The sequence below is a fragment of the Oryctolagus cuniculus genome, chromosome 19, assembly GCF_051225735.1.
Source record: "Oryctolagus cuniculus isolate XC-2025 breed Fujian yellow rabbit chromosome 19, ASM5122573v1, whole genome shotgun sequence".
In the NCBI taxonomy this organism is placed as follows: domain Eukaryota; kingdom Metazoa; phylum Chordata; class Mammalia; order Lagomorpha; family Leporidae; genus Oryctolagus; species Oryctolagus cuniculus.
The window spans coordinates 45,240,847-45,257,176 of record NC_142885.1 but is presented as its reverse complement, the minus strand read 5'-3'; the positions used below and the strand labels follow the sequence as shown (position 1 = coordinate 45,257,176).

Sequence of the window (16,330 nt, the reverse complement as noted above, 5' to 3'; positions counted from 1 at the left end):
GGACAGTGGAGGATGGCCCAAGTGCTTGGGCCCTGCACCCACATGGGAGACCAGGAGGAAGCACCTGGCTCCTGGCTTCGGATAGCACAGCTCCAGCCGTAGCAGCCATTTGGGGGGTGAACCAACGGAAGAAGACCTTTCTCTCAGACTCTCCCTCTCTCACTGTCTAATTCTACCTGTCAAAAATAAATAAATAAAAAATTTACAAAATTGAATTTATTCTATAAATCTGTATTCTGATTTGTGAAGTAGCTTAAGCCTTTTTCATATTATGAAGGTTTTTTTTTTTTATAAATGTCACTTTTATTATTTTTTAAAGGTTCAAGTCCTGGATACTGTGATTCCAACCCTTCTTCCTACTAATGCACACCATGGGAGGCAGCAGATGGTGGCACAAGTACTTGGGTTCCTGTCAGTCACATTCGACACCTGGATTCAGATCTAGACTCCTGGCTTTGGCCTGGCCCAGCCCTAGCTCTTGTGGGTATTTGGGGAATGAACCAGAATATGGAGGATTCCTCCCTCTTCCCTCACTTTCTCTCTCTCTCTCTCTCTCTCTCTCTCTCTCTCTCTGTGTCTCTGTCTCTCTTTCTCCCTCCCTCCCTCCCTCTCTCCCTCCCTCCCTCTCTCCCTCCCTCCCTCACTCCCTCTCTCCCTCTCTCCCTCCCTCCCTCCCTCTCTCCCTCCCTCCCTCACTCCCTCCCTCCCTCTCTCCCTCTCTCCCTCTCTCACTCCCACCATTGCTATCTCCCTCCCTCCCTCCCTTGAAATAAAATGAAAAACATTTTTAAATTACATCAAAAAGAGTAAAAATAGCCATACATCTACTATTTATCGACAATCACTATTTTGGAACAATTCAACATTCACTTTACTTCACATTCACTACCTTTTGTCTCCTGAATTATATCAAGTAAATGCAGACATGATGCTCTTTTACCCATAACTACACCTGCATATATTTTCTAAGAACAAAAACATTCTGATATAAATTCACTTTGATAATCACATTCAGTATAGTTGTGATTATACAATAACATCAGGTCGAGCACAGCATACATTAAATTTCTCCAATCATTCCAAAAACATCTTTAACCTTTTATTTTAATCCAGAGTACAAGGAGTCTTCAGAAAGCTCATGGAAAATGAATTTTATGAAAAACATCTATTCTTGCATTTCCATTTTTTGCACCAAAATAAGTTTATTTTCATTCTATTTTCCCAAGAACTTATATGAGTAAGGACAGCGTGGGCCGGCACTATGGCAAAGCGGGTTAAAGCCCTGGCCCGAAGTGTCGACATCCGATATCGGTGCCCGTTGAAGTCCTGGCTGCTCCTCCCCCAATCCAGCTCTCTGCTATGGCCTGGGAAAGCAGTGGAGGATGGCCCAAGTCCTTGGGCCCCTGTACCTCCCTGGGAGACCAGGAAGAAGCTCCTGGCTTCACAGCAGCACATCTCTGGCCATTGCGGCCATCTAGGGAGTGAACCAGTGAATGGACAATCTCTTTCTCTGTCTCTACCTCTCTCTGTAACTCTGGCTTTCAAATAAATAACAAATCTTTTTAAAAATGACAGTGCATAGCACTGAATTGTTCTCTCTCTTCTGTCTTTAAGCAAGAACAGTCTTTCCAACTCTTTCTACTAAGTGAGGATTGAAATACCAGTATCTACCTTACAGAGTTAGTGGGAGAGGGCACCTAACGACGGCCAGCACCATGGACTCCCCCACTGCCTCCACGGCATCCAGCAGCCTGCTCTCTGCTGCACTTGTTGTTGGGAGAGTCAACAGGAATCACAGGAAGAAAGAGCCCAGCACAGCCTCCTACACCTAAGGACGCCCAGCACCATGGACTCCGCCGTGCCCTTGTGGCATCCAGCAGCCTGTTCTCTGCTGCAAACAGCAACACCTCATTCCAGAAGCCTGTGAGCCGTGTGAGTTCTTCCCAAGGAGCAAACAGGGCCCACATGTGCTCCCCAGTAACATGCTTCTGAGAGGGGCAGACTGAGAGCCACTGCAGGGTCAGTCTTGCTTGCAGGAGGCCATAGATGAGCCTCTGCCCCTGAGCCTGAAGATGTCCCTAGACGAGGGCTTCACGGTGGCCTCCTGACAGCACAGGTGGAACCGCAAGTGATAATTCACAGCCTGGACCAAAATCCCCAAGGGCCTTGGCTGTCCACCTTGCTCTCCCATGACACTGGCCTGTTCTGCCTTTTTCTGTGCAGGAGGATGGGGTCTCCCCATGATAAGAAGAGGTAGAAACATCAGAGTTTCCCTCGGCTTCCTCCAAGTGAAGAGACACCAAGTGGGAAACCCACTCTGCCAGCACTGTGGTCTCGGCCTTCCCAGTCTCCAGATGTGAGAAAGCAATTTCTGCTGCCTGAGACACTCATCCTGTGGTGCTCTGTTCCAGCAGCCCGAGCTGCCCAACATGGAGTAGCAGGAGAGACTGTGGGGAGCAATTCGGACTAGACTAAGTTACTGGAATTAAGACTTATTCTATGCATCTGCTCTCCCACAATATGGCGCTGGGAGAGAAGAAAACAGCTTCTACACAACTGCCTCCAGTTCAACCAATAAACTGTAGGACCTGATCCTGATTGGAGGAGAGCAGCGTACTCGGCGTGTGGGCAGCCGAGTTGGGATTGGCGGAGGAGGACTATAAAGGAGGAGAGAGACGGCATGCACCAGGAACATCTAAGGGGAACATCTAAGGGGAACACCTGTGCAGCCCCCGAGAGAGCCGGCCGGCGGTGTGCCGCTCCCCTGCGGAAGTGGGGAAAGCGGCCAGGGGGAACCGCCCTTCCACGGAGGTGGAAGGGATAGTAGCCAACCCGGGAAGAACCAGCAGCAAACCCGGGGAGGGCCGAGCAGACGAAAGAACAGCGCAGGGTCCTGTGTCGTTCCTCCACGAAGAGGGGGAGCGACATAATGGTGCCGTGACTCGGATAGGAAACCTAGGACGGATAGGAAACTTAGGAGGGAAGAAACGGGAAGAAGTGGAAAATATCGGAGAGAGAGACTAGCAAACAGCCTAGGGAAAAGCCGGACGAAAAAGGTGCCGGAAGAAGCTATTGAAAGCCTAGGCATAGACTCGGATACGGACTACGGGGGGAAGCTGGGAGAAATCTCTAAGGTCGAAAGCGAAAGTGAAAGCTAGAACAAACAGACTCAGATACAGACTGTGGGGAGAGGCCAGGAGAAATGAGGGAGGAGTATTGTTGGAGGAAAGCTTGGGGAAACATACCGGGTAGAGAAAAATGTTAGGGAAATTGAAGCCGCGGGGGGCAGGCCGAGGCGGAGACGAAAGCCACTTTGGGATTCTCAAGTTAGCCCGGGAATGGGGGGCGAAAAGTTGAAACCAGAAGCAGAAACGTAAGCCAGATTGGGATCCGTCTGATTAGCCCGGGGAGCAAAGGACGGGAAGCCAGATCGTGGGGCGAAGATGTGAGCTGGGTTGAATTCGCCAGGTTAGCCTGGGGAACTTAGATTGAATGCTAGTGGCGGAGACGCAAGCTACGCTGTGTGACTCGCGGAAGCCGCCGCGTGCAGAGAGAGCACGGGGTGTGAATAGATAGGGAACGCGGGGCTGGCGCGAGGCAGTGGTACGGATGCGAAGGGCGTGGAGACCGCGGAGCGCGCGAAGCCAAGCCGCGCAGAGCCGGGAAGCCGCGCAGATGAGAGAGGCGTGGGCTGAAGCGGCTCAGAGCCGGGAAGCCGCCGCGGGGCGGGTGCCAAGAAGCCGCAGGGATAAGAGAAACAGAAGTTTAGAAGTAAAATGAGAGAAATAGGAATGCTGGAAGATAGAAGTAAAATGGGAGAAATAGGAATGCCCAGAGATAGAGAAATAGGGAAATAGAAAGGCCTCCCCCCAATATTGCAATGAGAAGGCTTGGATTCGGTCTGCCTGATCAGTGAGGCGATGAGCACCTGCGGGCGGCTCGACCAGAGTATGAGCCACAGGTCACCGAAGACAGGCACGAATTAACATCAATAAGGCCTCCCCACAACACAGCAATGAGAGAGCTTGGATTCGGTCTGCCTGATTAGTAAGGCAGTAAGCACCAGCAGGCAGCTCGACCAGAGTATGAGCCACAGGTCACCGAAGACAGGCACGCATCAGCGCCTAAAAACCTCCTCACAACATGGCGAAGAGAGGACCCGGATTCGGTTTGCCTGATTGATAGGACTTGTAAGAACCTGTGGCAACTCTAGCAAGTAGAGCAGAGTGTGTGCCGCGGGACACCGAAGACAGGCGCGTATCAACGCCAAAAAATAAAAAGAAAGGGGGATCTGTGGGGAGCAATTCGGACTAGACTAAGTTACTGGAATTAAGACTTATTCTATGCATCTGCTCTCCCACAATATGGCGCTGGGAGAGAAGAAAACAGCTTCTACACAACTGCCTCCAGTTCAACCAATAAACTGTAGGACCTGATCCTGATTGGAGGAGAGCAGCGTACTCGGCGTGTGGGCAGCCGAGTTGGGATTGGCGGAGGAGGACTATAAAGGAGGAGAGAGACGGCATGCACCAGGAACATCTAAGGGGAACACCTGTGCAGCCCCCGAGAGAGCCGGCCGGCGGTGTGCCGCTCCCCTGCGGAAGTGGGGAAAGCGGCCAGGGGGAACCGCCCTTCCACGGAGGTGGAAGGGATAGTAGCCAACCCGGGAAGAACCAGCAGCAAACCCGGGGAGGGCCGAGCAGACGAAAGAACAGCGCAGGGTCCTGTGTCGTTCCTCCACGAAGAGGAAGCGACAAGAGACCCCAACAAGCTCCCTGTTACAGGAAAACAGATGAAACGGCCATGCAGGGAGCTGAGCCACAGACGCGCGATCAGAGCTGTGAAAACTTCAACAACTCCCCAGAGAAGCTGGGGGCAATTCTGAGGGGAATATGCTCACAAGAAAGAACAGGAGCCGGCACCGTGGCTCACCAGGCTAATCCTCCACTTGTGGCGCTGGTACCTTGTGTTCTGGTCCCAGTTGGGGTGCCAGAATCTGTCCCGGTTGCTCCTTTTCCAGTCCAGCTCTCTGCTGTGGCCTGGGAGGGCAGTGGAGGATGGCCCAAGTGCTTGGGTCCTGCATCCGCATGGGAGACTAGGGGGAGGCGCCTGGCTCCTGGACTCAGATCCGCACAGTTCACTGGCCAGAGCGGCCATTTAGGGGGTGAACCAATGGAGGGAGGACCCTTCTCTCTGTCTCTCTCTCCCACTGTCTAACTCTGCTTCTCAAAAAAAAAAAAGAGGATAGAACAGAAACACAACTCAGAACCCACACACTCAGGGGAGGAGCAGGAGAAAGAGGCCCCGTTCATGATCCATGCCACAAGACACAAAGCCTTTGCCTGTGACAGCCAAAACACTGGGAACACAGGACAGAACGAGACAGGGTCCTTGTGCCACACACCTTCTATAGGATAGCATCTGGCCTAATGCTTAGGACACCCATGTCACACATCAGGGCTCGGGCTCCTGACTACAGGTTCCTGCCAGGGCAGTCCCTGGGAAGCAATGGTGATGGCTCAAATAACTGGGTTCTTGCCACCAATGTCAGAGACCTGGATTGAGTTCCTGATTCCTAGTTTCAGCCCTGGGGCCATTTTGGGCATTCTGGGAGTTACCTAGAAAATGGGAGATCCCTCTTCTCTCTCTCTCTCAGACTCCTTTGCCTTTCAAATAAGATGAAACAAATTAAAACTAAATGCCTGTGATGGTGGTTTGTGCTAGAGACTTGATATCTATATAGGTACACATTCACACATACATACAATCATATCCCAAGAAGTAAATAAATAAATTCTTAATTATAAGACCCAAAACTCTGAATTGACCAGAGAAAATCAAAGAGAAAGGTCCATGGCATTGGTCTGAGCAGTAATTTCTTGGATGTGACCCCAAAGGCGTAGGCAACAAAAACAAAAATAAAACATTTGAGATTGCATACAAGAAAATCCTTCTACAAGCAAAGGAAACAAGCTACAGTTCTCTCAGTAGAGAACCAACCCACACACTGAGAGAGGATACTTGAAATCATTTATCAGCTGAGGGGATAGTATCTTAATACAAAGAACTCAAATGAATCAGTAACAAGAGAACAAACAGCCCCCAAATGGACATTTCTCGAAAGAAGACATACAAGTATCCATCACCAATTATCAGAGAAATGCAAATTAAAATCACAACAGGGAGGCCAGTGTTGTGACACGGTGGGTAAGCTGCCACCTGAGACACTGACATCCCACACAGGCACTGGTTTTTGTCCCACTCGCTTCACTTCCAATCCAGCTCTCTGCTAATGACCTGGGAAAAGCAGTGGAGGACGGCCCACATGTATGGGCCCCTGCATCCAGGAGCTCCTGGCTCCTGGCTTTGGCCTGGCACAGCTCTGGCCATTGCAGCCATCTGGGGAGCAAACCAGCAGATGAAAGAGCCCTCTCTCTGTCCCTCCCTCTCTCTTCCAACTCTAACTTTCAAATAAACATATAAATCTTCAAATCAGATAAACAAAAATGAAACCATATAAGATGGCATGTCACTTCACCAGACTGGCTATTACCAAAAGACCCAGGCCACAGGTGCAGAAAGAGGGATCTAGCACACTTCTCAAGGGAAGGTCAGTCAGTGCAGCATGTTGAAAAAAAGCATGGGGGGTTCAAAAAAGCTAAAAACAACTCAAACTCTCCCACGACCCCACCATCCCACATCCAGATTTATGTACATGTGCATGTAAGGTGTATATGTACATGCATGTAATGTGTGTATGTACATGTGTGTGGAATATGGGACATGTATATGTGTGATATGTTTCTGTACATGCATGTGATATGTACCTGTGAATATAATGTGTGCATATGGTGTATACATGAATACATATGTGTATATGGAAGAGCCATGTCTGCAATCACATGTCCACTGCAGCACTGCTCACCACAGTAAAGACAATGGAAACACATGAATGCCCCTTGGCAGGTGAACAGACAAGGAATGGCAGCTGCAGCGCACCCAGGAATACCGGACCCAAAACACCCACAGGAGGGTAGTCATTTACAGCATGTTCATGGAGACGAAAGTCACGTACTATATATGAAGACTCCAAAGTCCTTAAAACACAGTATTGAAATGTTCTTACTGGGGCTAGTGTTACAGCACAGGGGGTTAATTCACCGCCTATGTCCCCAGCACCCCATGTGAGCACCGGTTCAAGTCTTGAATACTCCACTTCTAATCCAGTTCTCTGCTAACATGCCTGGAAAAGGAGCAGGAGATGGCCCAAGCTTAGGCCCCTGACACACACACTGGAAACCTAGATGGTGTTCCAGGTTCTTGACTTCTGCCAGGCACAGTCCCAGCCATTGTGGCTATTTGGGGAGTGCACCAGCAGATGCAAGATTTTTCTTCTCTCCCTCTGTGTGTGTGTCTGTATGTGTGTGCACACGCGTCCTGTCTGTGTCTACTCACCCCACACCCATAACTGCCCTTCATGTAAATAAGTAAATCTTAAAAAACAAACAAAAAAACAGGCAGGGGAAGAAATACAAGAGAGCTAGTCTGTCTCCAACCCATGAGAACACAGCAAGAAGATGGCAGCCCTCACCAGGAACCCAACCATGTGAGCACCTGGGTCAGACTTGCAATGCTGAGAACCGTCAGTAAATCAATGCATGTGGTCGGGCCAGGCCAGGTGTCGGATTTGTTACAGCAGCCTGAGCTGACTAACACACCCCCAACACGTCTAGAAGAGCATGTGACCACCTGACACACCTAACCCGTGAACTCATGTCCCCACACGGCCAGGCCTGGTGCTGCAGCAGATACAATTCCCATTGCCCTTGGCTCTATCTCCTTACTGCCATCACCAGATGGGAGAATCCATCATTGCCACTTGCGGGGAAAAATCATAGAATTCCACTCCCTTAGGATGACCACCTTGCTAATCTGGACAAGAAAGTCAAGAATGGGAATTGAGAAATTGTCTCTTTAATGTGCCTGCAGTAAGCCACGCTGCTAAAAAAGTGCCAGGGTGACATCTTTGATGGGCGAGTCACATGGCCGGTGGCAGGCGCCATGGAGAGCTGACTACAATGCACACCTGGGAGCAGGTGAGCTCTCAGAAATGAGGAAGCTGCTTACCATCACTCAGGTCCAGCAGGAGACCCTTCTGGCAGGAGAAGTCCAGGCTTGCTTTCATGGTGACAGTGAAGGTGGCCGCCTGCCCAGGCTGCAGAGGAAAGTGGGTGAGGGTTTCTTCCAGCTTCCAGCTCAGGAAGTCATCATACAGTTTCTCTGCAATGATAACAACAATAGTGATGTTGATGGTGATAGCAGAGCAGAGGCACAATGAGACTGACACCAACCCAGCTGGGAAATTCTGGCACATGCTCAAAAACAAAGACGAGAAGCATTCAAGATGTCAGAGAGCAAAAAGTCCAGGAAAAGTCCTGAATCAGAAGAGGCCGTGAGGCACAAAGAGGAGGGAGAATGCGTCACGCCTGTGCACGGGACCCCCGCCTAACCACCATCGCTCCTGTGGAGCCGTGGGACCTGCGGACAAAAAGAAGGCCTGTGGCTCTGGCAAGTGAAACTAAGTTTCCCCACCATGAACATTTCTGTATTGTACTGCTGTGAGGGAAACAGACCCATGTTAAGCAGGGACACCGCTTCAGAGAAAGAAATCCAGAATCAGAAACACACAGCTAACAGCAGAGCCTCAGGCAGGGCCGGCGAGGAAGCGGCCTTGGGCCTGGTGCACCGTGCAGAATGGTAAATCCTCACAGCCAAGGTTTGTCCACAGACAGCATAGATGGACGACCACTGCATCTGGGGCTGGTGCAGAAGCTGCCCACAGTGACCTCTGCAGAGAATAGGGGTCATCATTACTAAGAGCAAGGCACCCTCTGGAAGGACGGGAAGAGACAGGGGACACCCAGTGTGGCCTGGAAGCAGCCATCCCTCCTTCACTAGCAACTGGGAGTGAGGTGTCAGACAGCCAACCAAGGCCCAGTATTCTCTGCAGCCAGCACACCTGGGAAAACTGACAACCTCCAATGGCTGCGCCACAAGGTCCCCTTCCAACTCTGCTCCACTGAGAAGCTCCCAGCCCCACTGCCCTCCTGCTCACAGGGGCAAGCACAGATGCTGCACAGCCCTGAGCAGTGAGGTCCAGTGTTTGGCCAGCCAGCAGAACAACACACACACACCGATCCCATGAACGGTGGGTCGGTCATGGCTCCCGGGCAGTGCACTGCAGAGCCCAGCGTCCAGGTATGCAGCACCAGGAAACCTTCCCAGAGAGACTTGAGGGGAGGAGGAGAAGCCAGGGATGGTTAGTAGGAGGAAGATTCTGGATTTGTGCTGTGTCCAGCACGGTCTCGGTAAGTGGCACAGCTTAACAGATGTCACGCTCAAAACCGCCTTCACACACCGGTTTTGTGGTCTGCCTCCTGTGTAGCTGCAGCACCTGGGGACTTCAGATGTTCACAGCAGTTCTTCTTGGTAGGCACGGCACCGCCCTAGCCCACAAAGATCACTGAAGCCTTGTGTGTGTTCCTACTCTCCAGTCTGCACCGCAGCCCTGAGGTCCAAACTACCCTGGGACACCTGCTCTGGGTGCTGTACCAGCTCGAGTCAGAAGTTATGCCATTCCTCCCGCACCACGGATGGGACCGAGACCCTCCAGCGACCTAGGAAGTCTACAAACATGTTACGTGCATTTTAATGAACTCCACTTTTTTGCTTTTTAGCCGGTCAATCCACTCAGGAATGGAATGGGTAAGAGACGCCAGGTGACAGAAAGCCTAGTGGGTCCAGCTTGCTGGGGCCAGTTCCAAGGCCCCAAGAACACAGGAAATGCAAGCTGACTGCCTCCATGGCCTGTGCATGAGCTGCACCAGCAACCACCCCCTTCCTAAGCACAGCTCATGTCAGACAAGACACCAAGCCTTGCAAAACCTCACCTCCCAACATCCTCTCCAAGCTGTTTCTAAGATCACAACCTGTAAACAGCAGCCACCGTGTCAGCTGCCCGGTTCACACAGCCAGGGGTGGGCAGGATGGTCAGGTAGGCCCTGAGCAAGCACATTGCAGCAGGAGGAGCACAAACACTGAGACGCCTCAGGAGGGCACTCCAGCCCCACATGCTGCCAGCTCTCCTCCACCAGCACAGCCTGCTGCCTCTGTGGAGAGGGCCAGACCCACTGTCACCACAGTGGGGTCCCACCTGTCTTTCACAGCCCCACTCACGGGCTGCATTCCTGTGGGCCTTGTCTCCCCCCCCCCACACACACACATACACCCAACCCTTCCACGCACTGACAAGTAGGATACTATATCCAAGGGACTCATTCTCCTACCAATCAATCAATGGAAGGCACCAGCTCCCACCACTGAGAACCAGCACCTGCTTGGAGAGGTAGGCACTGTGAGGGTTAGGAGTACCTGCTTTAGGACAGGGCATCTGGGCTCACCTACCAGCCCTGCCTACATGTCCTAGGTGAGCCACCAAACTTCCGTGTCTGTCAGTTTAGCCATCTGCAAGATGTGCTGTCATGCCAGGTCAACAAGGTAATAGAAGCCAAGTGCTTCGAACACAACCCTGACTAGAACAGCACTTGGCCAGTGTTAGTGATTCCTCCCGTGCCTCAAAAACCCCTCTCTCCTTGTCCTAAGGCAGCAGTCCCTCCCCAGGACCACATGAGGATGAGCTAGCCCTGCAGAGTTTGGGACCCTGGCCAGCAGTCAGCAGGCACACTCTAGCACTAGCTGCCACCAGAGTTCTGCCCCTCCAGTCATGAAAAGGACCTGACACGGGGGAGCAGACAATAGTGACAACAGCGTGGACCAAGTCACGGTGTTCAGTTTATAATTAGAACAGTTGGAAACAAGTTCCACGGAAAAAAAAAAAAACAGGATGCCACACTGAATGTACAATGTAATTTCAAACGCATAAAAGCACTCAAGTAGAAAAAAATGAAATATATCTGTACACCAATATTAGTTTGCTTTGAGTCAGCAGATCACGGGTAGTTTCAAATGGTTTTGTATTTTTTGAATTTTCTGCAATGAGCTTTTATCGTGCTTTTATAAAGAAATACACACAAGGATACTTCAAGAAGTTCACAGAAAATAGAATTAAAGGCTAAGTTTATTTTGATGCCAAAAAAATGAAATGCGTGCATATGAGGAACCTTCAAAATGTTCATGAGGAATGTACATTATGAATAAAGCATGCATGGATTTCAAAAGTGTCTGGCACCAAAATAAATTACTTTTAGTTGTGTTCTTCCATGAGCTTTGGGAAGCCCCCTTGAGCCTGCCCGCGCACACACACACACACACACACACACAAACGCATATTTGTATAAACCTGCGCTAACAGCTCTCTAAGTCTAGGCCCCTGTCCCCCTAACCTGGTTTCATGCAGGGAGAAGCCTGTGGGTCCAGCCTGCACATCCACTTACAAGACCAACCACACCAAGGCCTGTGGCCCACCCAACAAAGAAAGGTGGGTGTGAGCCAATGCAGATGCCCTCATGGTGCCCCACGCTACAGCAGGGCACTAATGTTTCCTGGTGACAGGAGCAGCAAATCACAGGCACTGTGTGTCCCCAAGTCCGAGGCTTGTCTCAGCCAACTGAATAAAATTTCCTGGGGCAGCGGATTAACTCTGTGGCAGCCATGCCCATTGGCAGGCAATCAGAAGCCTACAAAGAGTTTGGCCAGGCTAAGGAAAAACTAGCCCGCCTACACTAATTAGGTGAGTTCTGCCTCTCCACACCACTATTGCGCTCCCTTGGCAAGGCAGGGACCATCCGGAGGGACTATCCAGCAGGAACAGCCCCAGGCAAGCAGGGCAGGAATTGGAGCAACTGCCTAGTGAGCGGCTTCCCAACAGAGACGCTCCATCCCAAGTCATAAAAGAGCCGATTACAGGTCGGCACAATGGCTGACTAGGCTAATCCTCCACCTGCGGCGCTGGCACAGCAGGTTCTAGTTCCGGTTGGGGCGCCGGATTCTGTCCCGGTTGCTCCTCTTCCAGTCCAGCTCTCTGTTGTGGCCCGCGAGTGCAGCAGAGCATGGCCCAGGTACTTGGGCCCTGCACCCGCATGAGAAACCAGGAAGAAGCACCTGGCTCCTGGCTTTGGTTGACATAATGTGCCTGCCATAGCAGCCACTTGGGGAGTGAACCAAGGGAAAAAGGAAGACCTTTCTCTCTCTCTCTCTCTCTCACTGTCTAACTCTGCTTGTAAAAAAAAAAAAAGGAGCTGAATACAGCACAGAGTTCCAGCAATTTGCCCAAAGCCAAGCAGCTGGGAAGTTGTGGAACCAGGAGTCTGCCTGGCAATGGGCTCCTCCTGCCTATCTGAGGCCCTGAACAGAGACGGAGTGAACTCCAAAGTGGAGGCTGTGTACAAGGGAACTTCGTGGAGGGCATGCAGAAAACAACACAGAACACTCAAGCACGGGAGCTCTTGCGTGCGCCGACCTGAGTGTGCAGCCCAGCTTTGCCCTTCAGCAGCTCTCGGGACAGGGAGGGCTGTGAGTCCTCTGTCAGCCAAGATGCCCTGTCCTTAGAGGAGGTGGTAACAGAGTTGGCATGATGGTAACACGAAGCAACTATCCCTATTTGCAGATGACATGATTCTATATATATAGGAGATCCAAAAGACTCCACTAAGAGACTATCAAAACTCAGAGTAGAGTGTGGTAAAGTGGCAGGAGAGAAGATCAGCAGCCTATTTATATACAAAGAAAATGCCATGGCTGAAAAAGGACTTCAAAGACCAATCCAGTTCACATAGCTACAAATAAAGCAAATAGCTTGGAATCAATTCAAACAAGGATGTTCAATAGCTAAGAATCACAAAACATTAAAGAATGAAGTAGAAGAGGGCACCAAAAAAAAAAAAAAAACACACACACACACAACAATAACAAATTGAGCAGCTTCTGCACTGCCAAAGAGACACTCGCAAAGTGAAGAGGCAAACTAACAGTTGCAAAGCATGTAACTGATAAAGTATAAACTGCCAGAAACTTTCAAGAAACTCAACACCAGAAAAACCACCCACCCACTCAAGAAATGGGCAAGGGACCTCAGCAGGCAAAATACTGAAAGAAAGGAAATCTAAATGGCCAGCAAACACATGCAGAAATGCTCAGGATCACCAGCCATCAGGGAAATGCAAATCGAAACTACAACGGCCTTGAGGATGTGGGGGAAAAGGACCCCTCATCCACTGCTGGTCAGAATGTAAACTGGTATCGCCACTGTGGAAGACAGTAGGGAGACAAGTCAGGAATCTGAATACTGACATATCATATGAGCCAGCCATTCCACCCCTGGGAATATGCCCAAGGGAAATGAAATCAGCATACGAAAAAAGAGTGATCTCTGCCTGCATATTTACTACAGCTCAATGCACAGTAGCAAAGATATGCAATCAGCCAACATGCCCATCACCTGAAGACTGAATAAAGACATTATGGGCTATGGACAACATCCACGCAGATACAGACTGCATAGCCTGGCTACTGTGCATCCTACTGCATTAAGCATAGGCCTGTGAAATCCTCTCTGTCTACACAATGACTTCTTCTCCTTCAATATGTTCCCAGTTGTGAGTACATCCACACAGCTTTCCATGTTGACAGGACTAATTTCACAAGGGACACTGGATTAGTACACAGAATACAGACATCAGATCCATGAACCCAATTTTACCTTCAAACACTAGAACAGCAAAGTATACCTTAAGAAACTGGATGGAGGAAAAAGATTCAAGCGGAAATCCACCCAACGGCATAGAAAATATCACAACAGACATTCAGTGAGACCAAACTACAGGGCTTGAAAACTCAGTCAACCTGACCAAACGTTGATCCACAGGAACACAGGGGGGAAAAGGAGAACAGGCTCAAGCGACTTGACAACAGAAACGACAGAGAGGACATTGCTACCAACCTTCCAAAATAATGATCAAAAAACACTATGGAAAAACCACGGCACAAGGACTTGGTCAACCTACATAGAGTGGATTGACTTGCAGAAAGATGCAAACCACTAAAACTGGATACAGTGAAACAAGAAACTCTGAATACACTTATAATTTCAAAGAGAATGTAGTAGCAGGGAAAACGAAACAAACCAAACAGACATGAAGAAACAAAGTCCAGGGCCAGATGGCTCCACCAGTGACAACGCCCAGGGAAAAGATCATTAAAATCCGTGATTCCAAACCAGGAGATGAAGAGGAAAAGCCTTCCAGTTCCTTCCATCAGACCAGCCTTATCCCAACATCCAACACAAGCATATCATGAAGAAAATGCCACACACATATCCGTCATGGATGTGTCTGTCACATGCCTCAACACAATATTACCAGACGCCATCCAGAAGCACAACCAAAGCTTAGCACACTGTGCGCAACTGGCAGTTACTCCGGAAATGCAAGGGTGGCTACCCTACAAAATCAATCTATCCCAGAACAGAATGCACATGGGGAAAGCCCACAAACTATCCCGATAGACACAGAAAACCTAGTTCACAAAAGCTTCCATGACGTTTGCGATACGAAAACACAAATCATCACATCAGGAACGGAACGTACACCTCAGCCTGACGAGGCTTTTTCATGAAAAAACCCACAGAGCGCGAACGTCACAAACAACGCGAGGAACCCGAAACTGGCCTCCTAGACCAGGAAACAGACATGCACTTTCGCTCTCCTTCCTCCCATCAACAGTCTCTGACGTCTAGAGCAGGGCGGCTGGGCCCTCCAAAAGCAAACAGATGGGAACGCGGGGCCGTTCCGGGAGGAGACCGAGCCACCTCTGCTCTCGCCCAGCTGCTCGCACCCTGGGGACCCTTCCAGACCGTCCGCACAGCACGACCGCGACTCCACCCGCGCCTTCGGGACCCAAGAACAACAGGCACGCGGCCAGCCAAGACGCCCAGCGGGTAACCGCAACAGCCGCGCGTCACTCACCTCCAAGGGGGTCCGGTCTGCTGCCGGGTCAGATGTTGTCCGCGAAGGCCGTTGCTTCCAGAAGGGGCCAAAGAAGAGCAACGCGCCTGGGAAACGGCACGGAAGCCTCGGACACGCAGCCTCTCCTGATCCGGCCTGACCCTGGGGACGCTGGCTCTCCCTCAGGCTCGGCCAGCAGCGTCGAGGACGGCTCCTCTCCTCACGGCTTACGCAGGCTCTGGAGCAGGAGCGGACCTACGACGCTGACTTCCAGCAGAGCACTGCGGGGCAGTCAGCGCCGGGTCTGCAGGTGCACTTCCAGGTCACAGTGCCAGGCACAGGCGCACTCCCCATGGGCCGTCATCAAGGCAACCCAGGACGCACCTGCACACTGCTGCATCCAGCGTCCCAAGCCCCAAGGCCGCTTCCACTCCTGCCTCTCCAGGCTGTGACCAGGGATGCGGACGCTGATGGCCCAGGTTCTCTGCACCCTACCTCCCTGCCTCCTGGGAATCCCCAATGGAGCTCTTGCCTCCTGCCTGGCCCAGTGCTGGCCGTTCGTTGCAGCCACTTGGGGAGAGAAGCAGTGCAGGGGGCATCGCCAGCTCGCTCGCTCTCTCTCTCTCTCTCTCTCTCTCTTAGATCGGCCATCTGGGGGTTCACCCCCGAGGTGGCTACAAAGGCCGGGACTGGGACAGAGCCAGGGACTGAAGCAGAAGCCAGGGACTTTAGCTGGCGCTCCATTCTGGGTTCAGGGGCCTAAGTCCTTGGGCCGTCTCCCTCTGCTTTCCCAGGCGTGTTAGCAGATAGCTGGATCCCACGTTGAATGGCTCCGGGAGGGTCAGCACTGTGAGGTAGCGGGTAAAGCCACCACCCGCAGTGCCGGCTTCCCATATGCGCACCAGTTCGAGTACGGCTGCTCTAATTCCGAAGCAGCTCTCTGCTGTGGTCTGGGAAGGCAGCAGAAGATGCCCCAAGTCCTTGTGCCTCTGCACCCATGAGCAGATCCCGACGAGGCTCCTGGATCCTGGCTTCAGATATTCTCAGCTACACCCATTGCAGCCAATTGGGTAATGGACCAGCAGATGGAAGACTTCTCTCCTCTCTCTCTCTCTCCCTCCCTCCCATCAACTCTTTATCTACAATCACTATTTTGGACCAATTCAACATTCATTTTACTTCACATTTACAGTCTCTATGTCTTCTGCATTATATCAAATAAATGCAGACATGATGCTCTTTTACCCATAACTACACCTGCCTGTTTCCTAAGAACAAAAACATTATGATATAATTTCACTTTGATAACCACATTCAGTATAGTTGTGATTATACAATAACATCAGGTCGAGCACAGCATACATTAAATT

At 50.9% G+C, this 16,330-nt stretch overlaps 1 protein-coding gene across 3 annotated transcripts in view; it reads right to left on the bottom strand.

The window, feature by feature from the left end:
* LOC103346407 (trafficking protein particle complex subunit 9) overlaps positions 1 to 16,330 on the bottom strand; it is a 122,692-nt gene that overhangs the window by 73,801 nt on the left and 32,561 nt on the right. For all 3 annotated transcript variants that reach the window (XM_089321779.1, XM_089321777.1, XM_089321780.1), the window contains exon 3: positions 8,128 to 8,280. In XM_089321779.1, coding sequence (XP_089177905.1) covers positions 8,128 to 8,280 — 153 coding nt within the window. The remainder of the gene's footprint in view (positions 1 to 8,127; positions 8,281 to 16,330) is intronic.